Here is a 20,389-nt window from a genome sequence, read left to right as displayed (position 1 = left end):
TAACGCACTGTCTCAGTCTGTTCAGGCAACTGTAACAGAACACCAAAGCCTGGGCAGCTTATAAGCAACAGAAATGGTCAATTCTGTAGGCTGGGAGGCCCCAGATCAAAGTGCCAGCAGCTCTGGTGTCTGGTGGGAAACAGCTCCTTGTTCCTGAATGGCGGAAAGGGTGAAGGAGCTCTGTGGGGTGTCTCTTATAAGACACTAATCCCACGTATGGTGGCTCCATCTCCTTGACCCAGCCATCTCCCAAAGACCCTACTCCTAATACTGTCACTTTGAGGCTCAGATCTCTCAACACATACATTTTGTGTGGGGTGGGGGAAGGACCCAGACATTCAATCTGTAGCGTACACTAAGAAAACAATAAATTCTGGCTAAGGCTGCCACCAAAATCTACTTCTTGTTCCCCTGTGGCTCCCGTTTGCCTCCTTGTCACGGGGTATTTCTGCTAAGCCAGCAGAAAGCCAGAACATTCAAGTCTGTGCTTCCACTGCTCTCTCACCCAGGCCTACACTCCCATCCAGTCCCAGAGTGAATGAATCTCGAGCCTTCTCCATGCCACTCACACCGCTCCTCTGCTCTTTTCATCTGCTTGTGAGTGTTCCTGGTCTCTGCTTCCTCTTGGCCCATCTCACTTCCTGACCGCCCCCCCTAAGAAGGTTGCTTATCTCGATGGAGCTCAAGGAGGGGCAGGAGGCAGAAGCTATGAGCGTGTCTGTCTGGGGAACTTAGAGGAACGGCACTTTCAGATTCACCCCATAAAGAACTGTCCTCCACGCTTCCGGGAGCCCAGGGGTGTGTGGCCCATGAAGGGGCAGGAAATGATTGCCCCGAGATGGGCACCCTCTAAGAAAAGAAGGGAGGCTCTCCAAGGGAGCGTCCCACCAGAGAAGAGAAGGAATGAGCAAGTTGTGAATTTGGGACCGTTGCTGTTGCACCTGAACCTCTAGCGAGATGCCTGGCAAGAGCTAGGCTCACCGGGCCACACGGATCCTGTCAGCACGCCTATTACTTGGGAAGCTCCTTGGAGAAAGCAAGATGGCTGTCAATGGCACTGCCCTGTTGTTGGCCAATGTCACCTACATCACAGTGGAGATTCTCATCGGGCTCTGCGCCATCGTGGGCAATGTGTTGGTCATCTGGGTGGTCAAGCTGAACCCCAGCCTACAGACCACCACCTTCTATTTCATTGTCTCCCTGGCCCTTGCTGACATTGCCGTTGGGGTGCTGGTCATGCCTTTGGCCATTGTCATCAGCCTGGGCATCACAATCCAATTTTATAACTGCCTTTTCATGACCTGCCTGCTGTTGATCTTCACTCATGCTTCCATCATGTCCCTGCTAGCCATTGCTGTGGACCGGTACCTGCGGGTCAAGCTCACAGTCAGGTAAGAGGGGCCGTGTGGGGCAGTGATGGAGGTGCCTGGGACCCAGGGCTTCTTCAATGAAACCGAATCAAAACTGGCCTCTGAACTTGAAAGAGGGAGCTACATTTCTTTTCACCATTTGGTGTGTGAGGGTTGGAACAGTGTTGAGCTGGGACTGGGGAACAGAGGAGTGCTCAGGCCGTCTCCGCTGACTATGGGGGTGTACGCTTAGGCCCCCGGGGCAGCTAAGATGGTGGAAGCTTGATGCACCTTCAATTAGTAAAAGATGTTCTTGGGTTTTAGAAATGACAGAAACCTACTAGATAAAATAAGGAGCAGACAGAAAAGAATAGGAGGAGAGAAATAAACGGATGCTTCTGTTCTTTGCAGACGTAGGTTATTTTCAAGTTATTTTGACTTTGCTTCCTCTTCCAAGCTGAGGAGGGGACCAAGAAACAGTTCTCCATTGCAGAAAGTAGCAATGTGATGAGGTGAACAGGACGGACCACCTAATGGAGACATCTCATTCCCCAGGTGTCCTGAGTGACAATTGTCTTGCCCTCCTTCTCTCTGATCTTAGGGAAGAGATGCAGGGAGGGGGCTGTAAGCAAGCTTTTGATACTAAAAAGCCTGAGCTTCAAAGTCCAGATCTTGATATCTGAGCTGGGGCAAGTTACTTTTACTGCTTTGGTTCCTCATCTTTCCATAGCGGTTAAGATACTCTGAACACAAATCTACCTCGCTTCGATTTCACCTCTGCTACTTGTAGCTTGTACAGGTTACCAGGATTGCTCTTTCTTTCTTTCTTTCTTTCTTTCTTTCTTTCTTTCTTTCTTTCTTTTTTCCTTTTCCACCTATAACATGGGGACAAATATTGCCACTTCCTTGTAATTACATAGTTCACACGTGTAAGGCTCTTAGAAAAATGCCTGCACACGGTCTATGCTCAGTCAATAGTAGCTCCAACTCCTGTCATCTGTACCCATCACCAGCAATGAAATGGAGATTATCATAAAAATAACTTTAGTTTGTTGTGAGATTTAACTGAGATAAAGTCTCCTAAGTACACAGTCAATACTTAACAAAATCAGTTTCCTTCTTGTGTTGTGTGTGGGATGTTGTCAGGAAGGATGGTGCTTCTCTGTGGATGAGTCATCTGAGGTTCTGGAAGCACTTCCACACGATCTCCACACCTCCACAGACCCATGTAACTCAATTATCAAGTGTGGATGCCAGTGCAAACAGAGAAGCAGGGGCAGGCACAGGTGGAGGGGAGTGTGGAGACGCAGTTATAACTTCTGGGCTTCGGCACAGCAGCCAAACAAAAGAAGGCAGAGCGTTGCTGGAAAAGGTGCTTTGAGGAGATAGGTCATTTCTCACCAGGTCCCAAGAGACCTAGAAAACTCTTACCTCCCAGGAGTCAAAGAATTCTTGGGCTGGAAATGGAGCTGTGAGTGTGGCAAAGTATTTTTAATCCATTCTTGATCATATTTCTTTTAAAAAGTCCCCCAGACACGTTTGCCGGAATGTCAGCACTCTCCATCCCCGTCCCCACCCCATCCCCATCCCCGCTCCTGTCACCCCCTGCCCCTTCCTGTAGCAATTCTATGAACTCACCCATTCTCTTCCATTCCAACAGATACAGGAGGGTCACCACACAAAGAAGAATATGGTTGGCCCTGGGGCTTTGCTGGCTGGTGTCCTTCCTGGTGGGACTGACCCCCATGTTTGGCTGGAACATGAAACTGACCTCAGAGCACCAGAGAAATGTCACCTTCCTCTCGTGCCAGTTCAGTTCTGTCATGAGGATGGACTACATGGTCTACTTCAGCTTCTTCACTTGGATCTTAATCCCCCTGGTTGTCATGTGTGCCATCTATCTTGACATATTCTATGTCATCCGGAACAAACTCAATCAGAACTTTTCAAGCTCCAAAGAGACAGGTGCATTTTATGGACGGGAGTTCAAGACGGCCAAGTCCCTGTTTCTGGTTCTCTTCCTGTTTGCTTTTTCCTGGCTGCCTTTATCTATCATCAACTGTATCACGTACTTTCATGGTGAGGTGCCACAGATCATACTGTATTTGGGCATTCTGCTCTCCCATGCTAACTCTATGATGAACCCTATTGTCTATGCTTATAAAATAAAGAAGTTCAAGGAAACCTATCTTTTGATCTTCAAGACCTATATGATCTGCCAGTCCTCTGATTCTTTGGACTCAAGCACTGAGTAGACTTCTGAGTAGTTGTCCTTGAAAGATGATTCTTCACCCCCATTAACCTCCAGATTCAACATCAGTAAACACTTGAGGACCTATTTGCCTGAGCCAAGGGCTTTCACATCCTTAATTTCTTCTACTGAGGTGGGGAGCATTTGACTGGTTGCCTCCAATTGTATCTCCCCTAACACCCTTCCTGTAATCCAATTATTTTCTTGTCCTTCTTCTCTGATTCACTGTTCTGGATGTCTGACTTGAGGAAAATGTCCTGCTGTTACTACTGTTTGTGTTCCTCCTTCCCAAGCAAGAGGAGAAGTTATGGAATCCGAAGGAGGCCTTGTTGACTCAGAGATGAAAAGTCCCAGTCCTGCGGGACATGAGTGTGGTGGCGACTCTGTTCCACTCCATTGCAGAATCACACCAAGAAACCTACCCCAGCAGATGTCAGGGAGATGGTAGGAACAGTGTCACAAAGGGAGACTTAAACTGCTGAATTCATCTGTAATTGTATTTGAGGAAATAAAAATGACCACTAACTGTCATGTAGCTCTTTTCTGAGAGTTCAGGGTTACCTGAGGTTCACAGACCCAGCTGGCAGATCTTGGCACTCTAGCCCTTGCCACCGGGAGCCACATGCCACGTTCACCTGTTTGGACTCTGGGCCCCTCACCCCTTGCCTTAGAACACCCTGCTTTTTTTTTTTTTTTTTTTTCCGGGGCTGATCTGAGCTTTTGGCAACTTTATGAGCCATTCATCAATTGTTAGAGAAGGATCAAAGGGGCAAGAAAGGGGCACAGGGTAGCTATTACTTGTGGAGTGCTTTCTGTGAGCTAAGCACTTTCCATACCTTACTTTTTCTGATGTTGATATGTCTGAAGAATGTGCCACCATTATCATCCCATCCATTTTGCAGAAGGAAAACAGAGGCACAGAGAGGTTAAGTAACTTGTCTGTCTATAGTCAGTTAACAAGTAGTAAGGCCATATTTAAACTCAGTCCTGCCTTTTTGGGAGAACCCAAGTTCCCCACCTATTCTCAGGCACAAAGAAGGACCTGTAACTTCTCCAAAGTCCAAACTCTCAAGTTCACCTCATGTACAACTAGCAGATACATGGATACAACCTACGGTTTGTATGCTTGAGGACTGCTGATTGGGGCAGAGGCCTCAGGTACTATCACTGGTGTCTCATTAATCCGGATATCAGGCAGGGCTAGCGTCCTAATCACATCCTTCCAGCACTGAGTGTGGCTCTGGAGAGTCAGAGGACACCCCTGATTTGGTCTACTCAAATGTGCAGCTGTGGACTCTCCTCCAAACAATGAGTATATGAAGCTGATGAGAACAGCAAGATGGGGGTTTCAATTAAACCACTTCGAAGAACATAAGTGTACTGGAGATTTTTTTCCTTTAATTGATTCTTAGCTGGTTCTGAAAGTTTATCCTGATCGCAATCTTAGGCCAGAGGTCGGTAACTGTATTTACCTAATTAATGTTTCATTTCAGTAAATGTCCTCACTTCTTCCCCGCCAGCCCAGGAAGAATGAACGCTATCTGGGAGATTCAAACACTTCCATCTACTCTCCTACTAATGCCAAACTGTGTTGGTCGCTGACCTGCTCATTTGCCCGCAGCGCTCACAGTATCTTAAAGGCAAATGACTAGGACCCGCCTCCAGTGACGCTGGAGGTGTGGGAAGCAATATTCATCTCCCCAGTCTCCCCTTCAACATTTGGGGATCTTTCTTCTCTAAAAATCCAAGCGCCGCCCTCAAAACCACCACAAATTTTCCCCTTAATGGCATCCCCTTGTTTGATTTCAGGCTTTCCCTCCTCAATCCCCCAGAATTAATTTTTGTGCTTAGTTAACATGCCCCTTCAGGTTGAGGCCCTGTGTTTACCATGGGGCTTCTGGTGACCTCGGTACACTCATCTGCACAGAGGCCACCTTTGCCCACTGGGACCTTTGAGGGAAGTGCTGGTTAGTTTTCAATCCCAAACAGAGGCAGCTTCATAATTTACAAACAATTTCTAGCAGTTGCTATAGCAACACGTAGAAAATTTGGGTTAAGGGGACAGCTTCCTTCCAAGCAAAGCAGGAGTCTGTCCTGTGTCATTTGGTATCGTAAGATGAGCTATAGTCCCCGAGTCTCAGAAAAAAAAGCTTTTTTTCCCTCTTTTCCTTTTCTCTTCTTTTCTTCTCTTTCTTTCTGAAGGCCATTGCTTAGCAAACCCACTGAGTTCTGCAAGGAAGTTATAGTTTGCAGGGAGTTATAGTGTGGTTGTTTTTTTATATTTTGTTTTATTTTGTTTTGGTCAAGTAGGAATGTCCTGGGCTAAGATGGTCCACCAGCCCACTAAAAGCCCTTAAAGTGAGGATGCCTTTTGAAGTAGACTCAAAAAAGATGAACTAAGAATCACTGGTGAGGAGCTTTAGTAGAAGTGGCGAGCTCCACCCTGGTTTCAGGTTTAGAGATCAGCGTCACTTGCGCCTCCTCAGGCCTGTCTCTTGGCTAGCCTCCTTTAACGGGACACTTGAAGGTGGTTGTTGATTCTCTGTTCCAAAAGGAATAAGGTAAAAAGACTACCCAGACAAAACTGAGTTTTGCTTCCTCCTCCTCTGTATGAATTCTCTGGAACCACAGTAGATGTTGAGTAGCTGGGTTTATGTACCTAATTTTTTTTTTTTAAATCAAGTCTACCGTGGATATAAGCGAAGACCAAGTGGCAACAAGCAAAGGCTACCCCAAGTTTGCAATAGCAAGAGAGTCAGTCGCTGCCACTTGCATTTTGGCAGAGACTTGAAGGCAGGCAGAGGAGTAGGCAAGCTCTCTGGTGGCAACAGGGAGGCTTCAGGTGTGCCATTGGCCTGGGGAAGCTATGAGAAGTGGGGCATCCTGTGTGATTGGCAAGGTGAGCATATTTGGCTTTCTCTGGTTGGTCCCCAGCTGGAAGAAGGACAAACATTTGGAAAGCTGTCAGTTACTACTAGCCATCTGGGGTTGTCACAGGGATTATCTTTTGGTGTTCTGGACTTCTGCTAGAGATTATGGTCTGACTTTCTACAAAACTGACTTTTAACAGGCTGGCTTCCCTGTCCAGTTACTACAGATAAAATGCTGGTTTCCTGGGCCAGATGTTCTGTCCAGAGGTCTAGTTTTATATATGGTCTGGCCATTGTCTGTGGGTAAATTCAGTCTTACAACCAGGTGCTCATTTTTTAGAGACACTCTGCCCTTAGATGCCTTCCTGGATATGCTGCAAATGGGGAAACAGGCTGCCTGTTGCCACAATTGCTCAGATGACATGCTGTATGTCCCCTTGTAGTCTATACTTCTGCTGTGTTATTACTATTGGGGAAGGAAGAGTATGCTGGAAAGAATTTTTCTCCCCCTCTCAGATTTAGCATCAGATCATGGTGGCTGTACTAGCTGTGTGAACTCGGGCAGTTTCCTAAAACTGAACCTTGTCATCCCTGTGTCAGAGTTTTGTTTTGTTTTTTACTTTTTATTATGGAAAACTTGAGGCACACAAAAGTGAAGAGGCCAGCATAATAACCTCTCAGATATTGATGATTCTGCTTTAATAATGATCAACCAATGTTGATCATCCAGTGTTGTTCCATTTATGTCTCTATCCACTCACCCCACCCTGATTATCTTGAAATTTTGGACATCAAATTATTTTATCTGCAAACATTTTGGTTTTTATTTATGAAAAGTATTTGGGGGGGCGGGCCCGGGTGGCTCGGTGGTTGAGTGTCTGCCTTTGGCCCGGACATGATTCCGGGTCTGGGGATGGAGTCCCACATTGATGTCCCCGCAGAGAGCCTGCTTCTCCCTCTGCCTGGGTCTCTGCCTCTTTCTGTGTCTCTCATGAATAAATAGATGAAATCTAAAATACATATATATATAAATTTTTTTAAATGATCAATTGGCTTGTTCTTATTACCCACTCATCTTCTTAAGTTACTCATCTGAGAAACAAAAATTAATTTTATCCTTACAAGGCAGCAACAGAACTAAGGAGCATCAACTAATACTCAGAATGAGAATAGACACATGGTTCATTCTAAAACTCTGGGCCTCTCCTTTGCTTTCAAATGCAACCTTTTCTTGTCTTGGAATTTTACTGATATCTATGCCCAACCCACTTCTCCTGTTGCTACTTTTCTTTGGTTTCTTTCTTTTCTTTTTTTTTTTTTTTTTTTTTTTAGATTTTATTTATTTATTCATGAGAGACACAGAGAGAGAGGCAGAGACACAGGCAGAGGGAGAAGCAGGCTCCCTGAGGGGACCCCAATGTGGGACTTGATCCCAGAATCCTGGGATCACACCCTAAGCCAAAGGCAGATGCTTAACCACTGAGCCACCCAGGGGCCTCCTTTCCTTGGTTTCATGGCAATATCTCTGAGCCATTCCTAGTGTTCTTTTTGCATGCAGCTTTCTCAGAGATAAGGACTCAATGATGAATTTCTATATGAATTATCAATTCTATATGATATCTAGTCAATATGAATTATCAGTTGCTATGCAATTTTTATTTTCTTTTTAAAAAGATTTTATTTATTTATTTGAGAGCATGGGTGAGCAAGCACAAGCTGTGGGGAAGGAGAGAGACAAGTAGACTCCGCACCGAGCAGAGACCTGACGTAGAGCTGGATCCCAGCACCCTGAGACCATGACTGGAGCTAGACACCCAACCAACTGAGCCACCCAGGTGCCCCAATTTTTATTGATTTTCTTGATCACACAGGCTAGCCCTGATTCAGTTTAGGAGGGGACTAAACAACAGCAAGAGTACCAGGAACCATCTTAGAGGCTAGTTATTTTAAGTTATTTTATTTTATTTTATTTAAAAAGGAACTCAATTCCTCCAGGTTTTTAAATTTTATTTTTATTTTTATTTTTTTAAAGATTTTATTTATTTATTCTGAGAGACACGGAGAGAGAGAGAGAGAGGCAGAGACACAGGCAGAGGGAGAAGCAGGCTCCATGCAGGGAGCCCCATGTAGGACTCGATCCTGGGTCTCCAGGATCACGCCCCGGGCTGAAGGCAGTGCTAAACCACTGAGCCACCCAGGCTCCCCAACCAGATTTTTTTTTAAAAGACTTAATCTTTAAAAATTATTTTAGGGGATCCCCGGGTGGCGCAGCGGTTTGGCGCCTGCCTTTGGCCCAGGGCGCAATCCTGGAGACCCGGGATCAAATCCCACGTCAGGCTCCTGGTGCATGGAGCCTTTTTGTGTCTCTGCCTCTGTCTCTCTCTCTCACTATCATAAATAAAAAAAATTTAAAAAAATTATTTTAGAAGGAGAGAGAGTGTGTGCATGGGCACGCACATGCATGTGCATGCACAGGGTGGGGAGAGGGAGGAAGAAAGAATCTTCATCAGACTCCACACTGAGCATGGAGCCCAACATGCGGTTTGATCTCACCACTCTGAGATCACAGCCTGAGCCAAACCCAAGAGCCAGACCCTTAACCAACTGAGCCATCCAGGTGCCCCTTAGAGGCTGATTTTTTTTTTTTAGAGGTTGATTATTGACAATGTTATTATCCCATCTGAAAAAAACAATAATTTCTTGACATCATCAACTATCTCCCCATTATCTAGACCTTCAGTCGGGATCCAAATAAGTTCTATAGATGGTAGTTTGTCATTACCTCTCTTAAGCCTCTTTTAATCTATAGATTCCTCCTTCTTTCCTTACCACCACCCACTTCCCTGCCTTTTTTTCCACTTTGCGGTTTATTGATGGAACTCACAGAGGTTTGATGAGGAGTAAATAAGGCACCTTTATCACGGTGCAGGTAAAACACACACCTGAAGCAGGCCCACACGCTGACTGCGTGGGAAGGAAAGAAAGGCCCTCTCCCTCAGGAGAGGATATTACTGAACGACCCGGATCAGACACTTATCCCCATCCGGCCCTTGATGGGAAGGGCTAGCTTTAGGGTGTGAGAAGTAGTGTTCAGCTTAAATTCTTCTGTAATTCAAACTTTAAAAATCAGCAGTCAGGCCATGAGTCCCAATAGGAACCAAGAGAAGCTTTTATCACTGCATTGACATCTCCTTGACTTGTCCCGGCTCTGCCCAGGAAACTCTCAGGAGGTCTGGAAGCGGCAGCCCTGGCTGCCAACACCAAAATACCACGTGGACGCCACTCCATGCTCCTGATGCCAGGTGCATCTGCTTTTAACAGCTTTGCCCAACCCCACTCTCTGGATGAGGCTTCAGCGTCCACTTGGGAGTCAGGGAAGTTAGCAATCTCCTCATTAGTCTTCCCCTCAGCTAAAAGAGAACTGGGCCTCCAAGAGTGGTGGATGTGCCCTCTGGCGATACCCGGTGCATTGGCAGGACAGGGTACAGTCCCACACTTGAATGTGGGCCCACGCTGGCATGTATGCTTGTGTTCTGCTAATTGGGTACAAGGCTTTGTTGCACCAGGGTGTATTTATCCAGGAGGAGAATCTCCACCGCTGTTTTGGGAGTGCCAGGAAGCCCACACTTTTTTTCAGTTGCCCACATTATTACATAAGTAAGTTTATTTCCACGAATGGCATCCCCCTGATGAGGTACCCTTGTGCAGTGCACAACCTGGATAGCTACACATGGCAGCACTGCTTGGCTTGACTGGTTGTTCCCTTTGCCCTGGTCTCTTCAAACAGGATAAAACCAGCTGAGGCTCAAAGATCTGGTTTCCCTTAAACAGATCCAGGATTCCTGAGACCTCTGGGCATAGCCTGTCATTCCAGTTGAAGGTTGTTCACTTCCTTCCAGTCATGGGGTTCTTCGTTCTGCTCTTCCTGACTGCCTTTTCAGGTAAAATACAGAGAGGAAGCATCTCCAGCCTCCAAACTTCCCAAACACTTTGCATTCCCTTCTCTGCTGCTTGGAGTGGCTGCTCCATAGCCTGAACCACCGAAGGAGTGGGATAGGAAAAAAGAAGGAGAAAAATCCTGTCTGGACTCATCCTTGTTCTTAGCTCTGATAAGTGAGCTGTGGCAGGGAGGGGATGAAAGGGGAATGGAAGGAGGCTGGAAGGAATCTGAAAGCCTCAGCTAAAAATGTGGGCTCTGTACTCTCTCAGCGGAAGTTCCCCTTCCCTCCTCCTTCTCCCCAGAAAAGTGTTTGTGCAGAGGAACAAGGCTGGGACTCCTTGCTGCCTGTCTATGCCTGAGCCCAGGGGTGAGACCTGAGCTGGGAGGCGAGGGTGGCTGGCCTGGGGGCTCTGCTGCCCTCTGGCCTGCTGACCTTTCTTGCTGCTGTCCTCTCCCTGGGTCAGGGTCCAGGCCTGCAGACTGAGCATTAACCCATCTTCCTTGTGTGGTGTGAATCTGGTAGCATGAAGACTTTTGAATTCTTAAGATTAGGTTCAAGTCCTGGTAATTTTAGAAATGCTTGCTGGGAGAACAAAAAATCAAGTCATGTCAATTCACACAAGGGACGCGAGCATGCCGTGCAGGCTGGTCCCAGGCAGCATTTGCGGGGACCTGGCACACCTCTGGAAGGCTGAGAGACAGAGGGCCCTGCTGCCCACATCTTCTCCTTGTCCAGATACTTCCCCAGCCATGGTCGAGCGGGACGTGGCGTGCACGACTTCCTCCCTACGCAATATCCGGAGAAGATGGCGCTACCCCTGCGGGCGTTGCACAGAGGAAATGGGAAGTTCCTTGCTCCTAAGAACAGAAGCTGGCTCCCTCTGTTCTTGGCCCTCTGCAGCCAGCAGAAGCCTTCAAACCTTGTCACTTACTTTTTGAGAGGGCCAGAGTGGAGTAGGGGGCCAGGGGCAGGGGTGAGAGGCCGCCTCTGTCCTTGAAGAAGGGTATCCCTCAGGCCAGGGCTGTGCAAGTTGCTGGCTCGGCCTGCTATAACGAACTGCACAGACTGGGTAGCTGGAGAGACATGAGACATGACTTGTCGTTTGGCCTGTCCTCCGTATCCTAGACTCCTTTTTCATAAGGACACCACTCAAGTTGCATTGGGCCTTTCTAATGACCTTATTGTAAACTAATTACCTCTTTAAAGGCTCAATCCCCAAATGCAGTCACATTCTGAGGTACTGGAGGTTAACAGTTGAACATATGAATTTGGCCCCTCATAGTCATACCCAAAACAAGAAAATGAAAATTCAGCTTCCCTGTGCTTTAACTGACTTTTTACTGGATGACAAGAGCTGTAACATGTTTAAAAGAACGATGGTGTGTGTGTGTGTGTGTGTGTGTGTGTGTGTGTGTGTGTGTGGATACACATGCACACATGCCCATGTCTATTTTGACAGATGCCATGGTTATGGACAAGAAGGTCAAGGAAAGCTTTGTGCTGGACACAGCTTCTGCTACCTGCAACTACAATGCCCACTATAAGGACCATCGCAAATACTGGTACTGAGGCTACATTCGGGACTATGGCACCATCATTGCATTCACACCCATAGTACCGACCACGTGGTCCTGAGGGACACAGGAAGCCAGTTCATCATCACTGTGTCCTGCCTGACCAAGGAGGATACGGGCTGGTACCGGTGTGGCATCCAATGGGACTTTGACAGGGATGGCATGGATTTTACAGAGCTGGTTGTGACTGACAACAGAGGAGGCCTCGCCAGTGATTTTTGGTCTGGGAAAGGTAAGGAGTCGGCCAGGGGTCTATTCAGGGGCAACCTGTGCGTTGGTGTGGTAAATACTCACTGAAGCTAGTGAGTGCCAAGTCAGGTTCCCGCTAGGTTCTCTGGGGTAACCTGGTCTCTCCTTCCCTCCGAAGCCTGGTGGTTGCTAATGGTGCTGGGGATTAATTTGGAATTGGGGGAAGAGAACGGTGTGTGGGCTCCAGGTTACTCTTGGAACTTCCCTTCCTTCCCAGCAATCTGGCCCATGGGATTTGGGAGAGGCTCATGGTGGCTGACAGGTGGGAGGGCTCTGTTCTGCTGGCCAGGAAAGGCTCTGAGGTTGTCATTACACGTCTGTGCTCCATAGCCAGGATTGTAGGTCTAGAGTCTTGAAGATCCCTTCCTTGAGAGGTGAGCGAGGCTATAAAAAATGACCTGGGTGCCCGGATGAGCACCCTCAGAAACTGGGATGAAGATCATGGCCAAAATGGTCAGGAGGGCAGTTCACACCAGGAGGCTGCTGGTTGGGTGTAGGTTGGCCTGGAGCCTGTAGGGGGAGGTCTGCTTAAGGCACTTGACTGCTCCAAAATTCTCCTGGCAAATGCTGAAATCCTCCCTTTCGCATCAGAAAGCCTCTGTCTCAGGCAAAGAGCTTATGGAAAGCACTAGACTTTTTCTTTTTTCCTTCTGTGGCTTCTCAGTTATTTCCATTTCCAGAAGAGATGTCTTTCTTTTTTTTTATTTTTTTATTGGAGTTCAATTTGCCAACATATAGCATAACACCCAGTGTTCATCGCGCCAAGTGCCCCCCTCAGTGCCCATCACCCAGGCATCCCAACCCCCCGCCCACCTCCCCTTCTACCACCCCTAGTTCATTTCCCAGAGTTAGGAGTCTCTCACGTTCTGTCTCCCTTTCTGATATTTCCCACTCATTTTTTCTCCTTTCCCCTTTATTCCCATTCACTATTTTTATATTCCCCAAATGAATGAGAACATATAATGTTTGTCCTTCTCCAATTGACTTATTTCACTCAGCATAATACCCTCCAGTTCCATCCACGTCGAAGCAAATGGTGGGTATTTGTCGTTTCTAATGGCTGAGGAATATTCCATTGTATACATAGACCACATCTTCTTTATCCATTCATCTTTCGATGGACACCGAGGCTCCTTCCACAGTTTGGCTATTGTGGACATTGCTGCTAGAAACATCGGGGCGCAGGTGTCCCGGCGTTTCATTGTATCTGTATCTCTGGGGTAAATCCCTAGTAGTGCAATTGCTGGGTCATAGGGCAGATCTATTTTTAACTCTTTGAGGAACCTCCACACAGTTTCCCAGAGTGGCTGCACCAGTTCACGTTCCCACCAACAGTGTAAGAGGGTTCCCCTTTCTCCACATCCTCTCCAACATTTGTGGTTTCCTGCCTTGTTGATTTTCACCATTCTCACTGGTGTCAGGTGGGATCTCATTGTGGTTTGGATTTGTATTTCCCTGATGGCCAGTGATGTGGAGCATTTTCTCATGTGCTTGTTGGCCATGTCTATGTCTTCCTCTGTGAGATTTCTCTTCATGTCTTTTGCCCATTTCATGATTGGATTGTTTGTTTCTTTGCTGTTGAGTTTAATAAGTTCTTTATAGATCTTGGAAACTAGCCCTTTATCTGATACGTCATTTGCAAATATCTTCTCCCATTCTGTAGGTTGTCTTTGAGTTTTGTTGACTGTATCCTTTGCTGTGCAAAAGCTTCTTATCTTGATGAAGTCCCAATAGTTCATTTTGCTTTTGTTTCTCTTGCCTTCATGGATGAATCTTGCAAGAAGTTACTGTGGCCAAGTTCAAAAAGGGTGTTGCCTGTGTTCTTCTCTAGGATTTTGATGGAATCTTGTCTCATGTTTAGATCTTTCATCCATTTTTAGTTTATCTTTGTGTATGGTGTAAGAGAGTGGTCTAGTTTCATTCTTCTGTGTGTGGATGTCCAATTTTCCCAGCACCATTTATTGAAGAGACTCTCTGTTTTCAAATCTTAAGATGATTTGTTCCAACTCTCTGAAGAAAGTCCATGGTATTTTGATAGGGATTGCATTAAATGTATATATTGCCCTGGGTAACATTGACATTTTCACAATATTAATTCTGCCAATCCATCAGCATGGAATATTTTTCCATCTCTTTTTGTCTTCCTCCATTTCTTTCAGAAGTGTTCTGTAGTTTTTAGGGTATAGATCCTTTACCTCTTTGGTTAGGTTTATCCCTAGGTATCTTATGCTTTTGGGTGCAATTGTAAATGGGATTGACTCCTTAATTTCTCTTTCTTCAGTCTCATTGTTAGTGTATAGAAATGCCACCGACTTCTGGGCATGATTTTGTATCCTGCCACACTGCCGAATTGCTGTATGAGTTCTAGCAATCTTGGGGTGGAGGCTTTTGGGTTTTCTATGTACAGTATCATGTCATCAGCAAAGAGGGAGAGTTTGGCTTCTTTTTTGCCAATTTGAATGCCTTTAATGTCTTTTTGTTGTCTGATTGCTGAGGCTAGGACTTCCAGTACTATGTTGAATAGCAGTGGTGAGAGTGGACATCCCTGTCTTGTTCCTGATCTTAGGGGAAAGGCTCCCAGTGCTTCCCCATTGAGAATGATATTTGCTGTGGGCTTTTCATAGATGGCTTTTAAGATGTCGAGGAATGTTCCCTCTATCCCTACACTCTGAAGAGTTTTGATCAGGAATGGATGCTGTATTTTGTCAAATGCTTTCTCTGCATTTATTGAGAGGATCCTATGGTTCTTGGTTTTTCTCTTGCTGATATGATCAATCACATTGATTGTTTTACGAGTGTTGAACCAGCCTTGCATCCCGGGGATAAATGCCGCTTGGTCATGGTGAATAATCTTAATGTATTGTTGTATCCTTTTGGCTAGTATTGTTGAGAATTTTTCCATATGTGTTCATCAGGGATATTGGTCTGTAATTCTCCTTTTTGGTGGGGTCTTTGTCTGGTTTTGGAATTAAGGTGATGCTGGCCTCATAGAACGAGTTTGCAAGTACTCCATCTCTTTCTATCTTTCTGAACAGCTTTAGTAGAATAGGTATGGTTTCTTCTTTAAAAGTTTCATAGAATTCCCCAGGGAAGCCATCTGGCCCTGGACTTTTGTGTCTTGGCAGGTTTTTGATGACTGCTTCAATTTCCTCCCGGTTATTGGCCTGTTCAGGTTTTCTATTTCTTCCTGTTCCAGTTTTGGTAGTTTGTGGTTTTCCAGGAATGCGTCCATTTCTTCTAGATTGCCTAATTTATTGGCATATAGCTGCTCATAATAAGTTTTTTAAATCGTTTGTATTTCCTTGGTGTTGGTGGTGATCTCTCCTTTCTCATTCATGATTTTGTTACTTTGAGTCTTTTCTCTCTTCTTTTTAATAAGGCTGGCTAATGGTTTATCTATCTTATTAATTGTTTCAAATAACCAACTCCTGGTTTTGTTGATCTGTTCCACAGTTCTTCTGGCCTCTATTTCATGGAGTTCTGCTTGAATCATTATTAATTCTCTTCTTCTGCTGGATGTAGGATCTATTTGCTGTTTTATCTCCAGCACCTTTAGGTGCAAGGTTGGCTTTTGTATTTGAGTTCTTTCCAGTTTTTGGATGGATGCTTGTATTGTGATGTATTTCCTCCTCAGGATTGTTTTTGCTGTAAGGGATTTCTTTCTCTCATAATCCAGAGCACAATGCTAGTAGGAAAACAAAGCAGGAACTTAAGGGAAGCTATACGGAGCCTCCTGGTGCTAGAAAGAGATCCTTATTCACACTTGACCAGTAATTTGTTTAGCAAGCAGCTTTTTGAATGTGTGATGTCCTTCACACCTAGCATGTTTCTACTATATGGTTTCAGACTCAGGATGAAAGAAGTCTCACCTAAATGTGCTCCTTAGTTTAAGTGAAACTCAGACCCCCCCACCACCCTCACCAACTAGATTTGCCAGAGAAGGCCCATGTGGGTGGCCATGGCTGAACTTTTCCACTGGGTTTTGGTGGCTGTCATGAGTACAGTGTGGCAATGATGTCACCTATCAGTTCCTTAAGGATTGGACTGGCCCTCTTGTGTCCCTGGTACCCCTTCCCATAGGCTTCAGCCTGGGATTCTCTAACCATGGGCCACTTCTAGTCCACGTAGGACTTTTGTGCAAATCTGGAAAAGTGGTCCTTCTTTCAGGGGCACAGAGCCCAGTGACAGGGTGTATGGCTTGGCCAGCAGAGTGTGGGCTGGATTGCAGCCCTGACTTGTTCCCTCCACCCACCAGCTGTGCCTGGTGCCTCCCCTTGGCCTGGCATGTGTCCAGGACTCTCATCCTCTAAGGGTTGAACAAATGACAGCCAGAGACGCAGAGATGCAGAGGAAAGGGCAGGCCTGAGCACCAGCCTCACTTGATCCACAGCAAATCCTTTCTGATGCAGACTTAGGCAACAGGACCAGAAGCTGCAGGGCTTTCAGAGTGATCCACAAGGCCGATCGCTCCAGCTATGGTGGGTGAGGCGGGCCAAGGTGTCACAGCAGGGCAGTTGATTTGCACCCGCCACCTTCCAGCATTGTTGCTTCTCCACCTGAACTGCGGATCTTCAATGTGACCATATGGCTTCTTTCAGAAGAATGTAGATTAGGGCTCTTGGATGCAAGCAGCAAAAAATTCCCTCTCAGTATTTCAGTTAAAAAGGAAGATCGGTCCTAAGGAGAGAGCTGTGTCTCACACATGGAAGGCAGGACATGGCGCCTTCAGAAATGGTCCCGATTGTCTTTGGGATTTTCTTCAGTCTCTGATCTGCTGCTCTTATGTGTGCTTGCTTTCCTTTCTCTATGCACAGCCCCTTTCTGTTTCATTTTGGCTATTTCTAGCTCCTAAGTTTATGTGTCCCCTATTTAAGAGACCAGCCAGTCTGAGCACTGGATCTTCCTGCTCCAAGTCTGTGTTAGTCTCTGGGGAAGATGCTTGGTCCCCGATCGGCCCCCAAGCCTGACTGGACCTGGCTGGAGGGCAGAAGCACTCAGAAGGCACACGGTGGCCAGGAGCTACTGGAACTGGGTGGGAGCCGGAAGTGGGGTGGGTCCCAGGAAAGGGGATCCTGAGCCAAGAACCAAAAGGTGCCTTCTTTTGAGCCACATGAAGTCTGTCTGTGACTCCTTCCAGGATGTCCATTATCATCATCTGCATACTGATCACAGGTTTGGGGATCATCTCAATTATTAGCCATTTGTCCAAAAGGAGGAGAAGTCAAAGGAATAGAAGAGGTCAATAGCCATTGCAGGGTGGGGATTAGGGAAAATGAAAGGGGCCAAGGAGTAGCCTTCAAATGAGTGATTGTGATCCTCTTCTTGTTTCCTGGACCCATGGAGCCCAGTGTAGCCAGCCCATGGGTTGGGGGAGATTCTGCTCTATGGTGACCAAAGCCCCATGAGAGGTGACAGAGAGGGCATAGTAGCTTTGGAAAGGGGGGGTGTGTGTAGACTAGGGAAGAGGGAGGCCTTGAGACAACCACACCATAGGCCTTGGTGTGTGGAGGGCCACCTGCCTCCCTAGCACACAAGCTTTGGGAGGCAGACTTACTCTTTGCTTGGAACTTTTTGTTTATCTGGAGGGACTGTCAAAGGACCTCTGGGACCCCTGGATAAGCAGACATAGAAGAGTGTCCTTCAAAAGGGCCTGGAGTAGAAGAGAACAGGCCCATGGGCCTCAACCTGGGTCTTCAGCCACTGGAGAAAGAGCCCTTAAGCTTTGTGTGTCCTTCTGCCCTTGGGTGATTACAGGTAAAGGCCTAGTTAGAAGCCAGAAAACCAGGCAAGCTTCTTCTGTGATCCCTACACCTCTGGTAAGTTCCCTCCTTGGCTCTTCCTGGGTCCCGGACCCCATGGTTACCTGATCTTTAGGGATCACCCTTCCTAAACAGAGAATAGGAAGTTTGTTCAGCAGGCACTATGTGAATCTTCCCACCTTTCTTTCTTTCTTTCTTTCTTTCTTTCTTTTTTTTTTCTTTTCTTTTATTTTTTGTTCACCTTTCCCTTGGGGCAGCATCAGAGAAACCAAAATCCTCAAGACCACCACGTGTTGGTTCTGCTAACCTCTCAAGAGGACACAGGGTAGAAAGAATATCATGTTCAAGCACCACTGTTTGGCCAGTAGGGCTTTTTATGCTCAGAAGCCACAGACAGAGAGACTGTAGGCATAGTTACGAGCAGACTCCCCCCTCCTCTGGGTTTGGAAGGGCAGAAAAGCAAAGAGAGTGAGAGAAAACATGCACACACACATGCACCTGGAAGCACCTGGTACTGAAACATGGGGCAAAGCTGGAAGAATCTGGAATTCAAAACTAAGACTTCTAGGTCTCATACTCTCCCTGTGATCATTTGGCCCCATGGGAGAGCAGGAGCCCTAAGAAATAAAAGTTTCGGCTCCCTTTTGTCCTCTGAGAGCTTTGGGAACCACTGGAGGTGGAGAACATAGGTGAAGCAGCATCTTTCTCAATTGCGCCCAAGGCAACTCCCTTTGGGACACAACTGTACTGTAGGTTTTTGCAAAAACCATTGTCACTTATTTAAGGCATGATCTTGGGGTAACTTTTCACTTCTCTAGGCCTGTTTTCTCTTCTATAGATTGAGGACCCTATCCTCATACTCCTCAGGAGCTTTTATTCACACATTCATTTGTTCTTTCAAAGCACAAGGACCGTGCTAGATGCTAGGGATACAAAGACAAGCAAAAGAAGTAGCATCTATCTTCATGGCATTTATAATATAGGGTGGGAGGGAGATAAACCATCACACAGAAGAAAAATTGTCAGCTAGTGTAAGTACTCTACAGGGGAGGCACACGGTGTTGTGGAAGTTGAGGCAGTGGAATCCAACCCTATTCCTTTTGAGTACAGGGTTGTACGGCTTGTTTTGCCTGCTTCTTCACACCCAGGCAATTGAAACATGGCAGCTGGAATCAAAGACCCTTCTGGCTTTGACCTTCCCGTGTTCTGCAGGGGTCCAGTTGCATTATATCACCAACGCTTGGTGAGAGGTAAATGCAAGCTCCATATGCCATACTTCCCTCCTGACTGAGCCATGAGCGGTCAAATAATGACCTGCCCTGAAAACAAACTGTGCTGTTTAGTCCCCATAAAGCTACCATGAGAGAGTTTGCAACTTTTACTACCAGAAAGACACAGCTGAGGTGGGCAACAGATCTTGACTCGATTTCCTTTTTTCCGTTGCCCACAAATTAGGCAACTCATTGAAGTCCTCCTCATGTGTCCTGACTCCAAAGGAAGTGGCTTATCCTGAACAGATGTGACTGAAGATTTCTTTTATTTAGTTTATAAATGAAGTGATGCTACCATAAAGTCACCATGACGACCACTGCCCACATTGTGGGGACTGTTTGTGATCTCTCAGGTGTTCTGAAGGACCCTGCGACTTGCCAGCGATCCCTTGTAGCTAGGTAAGCACAGCCATGGCAAGAGAAGAAGGGGGGCAGAATCTTGGTCAGGGGTCTGAGGGATCACTTGTGTTTTTTTGGTTCACCAATAAATTCCCGATTGGTGTTGGATGAACTCCCTGGTACAACTGACTTCTCCTGGGATGTCACTGGAAATGTATTTCTGCAAAGGTTTCAAGCATAATATTGCAATATTTATTTCTGCATTGGTATGCCTTGCTGTCGTACCCAAAGAAAGGGCTGTAGGCCAAACCAGCAGGTCTCAGATTTTCTTGATGAAGAGATTGTCCTCTATGGGAAACTGCCCCCGGACTGAATGGATGCCGCTCTGGCTCAGTGAGAAACCAAGGCATAGTGAGTGAAATGTTCAGTCAAATCAGGAAGCATCAGCAGCTGTGGGTGCACGTGCAGCTGTGCTGTCAGTCATGCCAGAACTGCCACGTGCATGTCTGCACCTTCTCTCCCCGTATGAACCCCCCCTGCTGTGTCAGGGAGTTCCCAGGGGCGCATATCACAACTCTGCTGCCCTAATGATCCCTGGTCTTCTTGTGTCTAGTAACAAGGGTGTCAGCTAGTCTCAGGACTCAGGATGCTCGGCGGCCCTGGGGTCCATGCAGGGCCGGGGCAGGGAGGTTGGCTCTTGACACAATTCTGTACCTGCTCTGATCATTTAGGTCTAGGCTCTCACAGCATCTTTCATGGACACAGTTCCTTCAGTTTCCATCCCAA

General features: G+C 46.6%; 2 protein-coding genes across 2 annotated transcripts; both read left to right on the top strand.

Moving 5' to 3' along the window:
- Positions 1–471: 471 nt before the first annotated feature.
- ADORA3 (adenosine A3 receptor) lies at positions 472–4,129 on the top strand. Its single transcript, XM_077916076.1, has 2 exons — positions 472–1,391; positions 3,010–4,129. The coding sequence occupies exons 1-2, from the start codon at positions 1,042–1,044 to the stop codon at positions 3,602–3,604; spliced, it is 945 nt and encodes a 314-aa protein (XP_077772202.1). The 5' UTR covers positions 472–1,041; the 3' UTR covers positions 3,605–4,129.
- A 5,859-nt stretch (positions 4,130–9,988) lies between these two features.
- TMIGD3 (transmembrane and immunoglobulin domain containing 3) lies at positions 9,989–12,282 on the top strand. Its single transcript, XM_077844339.1, is given in 4 exon segments — positions 9,989–10,164; positions 10,302–10,411; positions 11,871–12,020; positions 12,023–12,282. Coding segments are annotated over 4 exon segments (696 nt in total).
- The last annotated feature ends 8,107 nt before the right edge of the window (positions 12,283–20,389 follow it).

Source organism: Canis aureus, chromosome 12 (assembly GCF_053574225.1).
Source record: "Canis aureus isolate CA01 chromosome 12, VMU_Caureus_v.1.0, whole genome shotgun sequence".
Classification (NCBI taxonomy): Eukaryota; Metazoa; Chordata; class Mammalia; order Carnivora; family Canidae; genus Canis; species Canis aureus.
The sequence above is the reverse complement of the archived record's forward strand: the minus strand, read 5'-3'. Positions and strand labels throughout refer to the sequence as shown.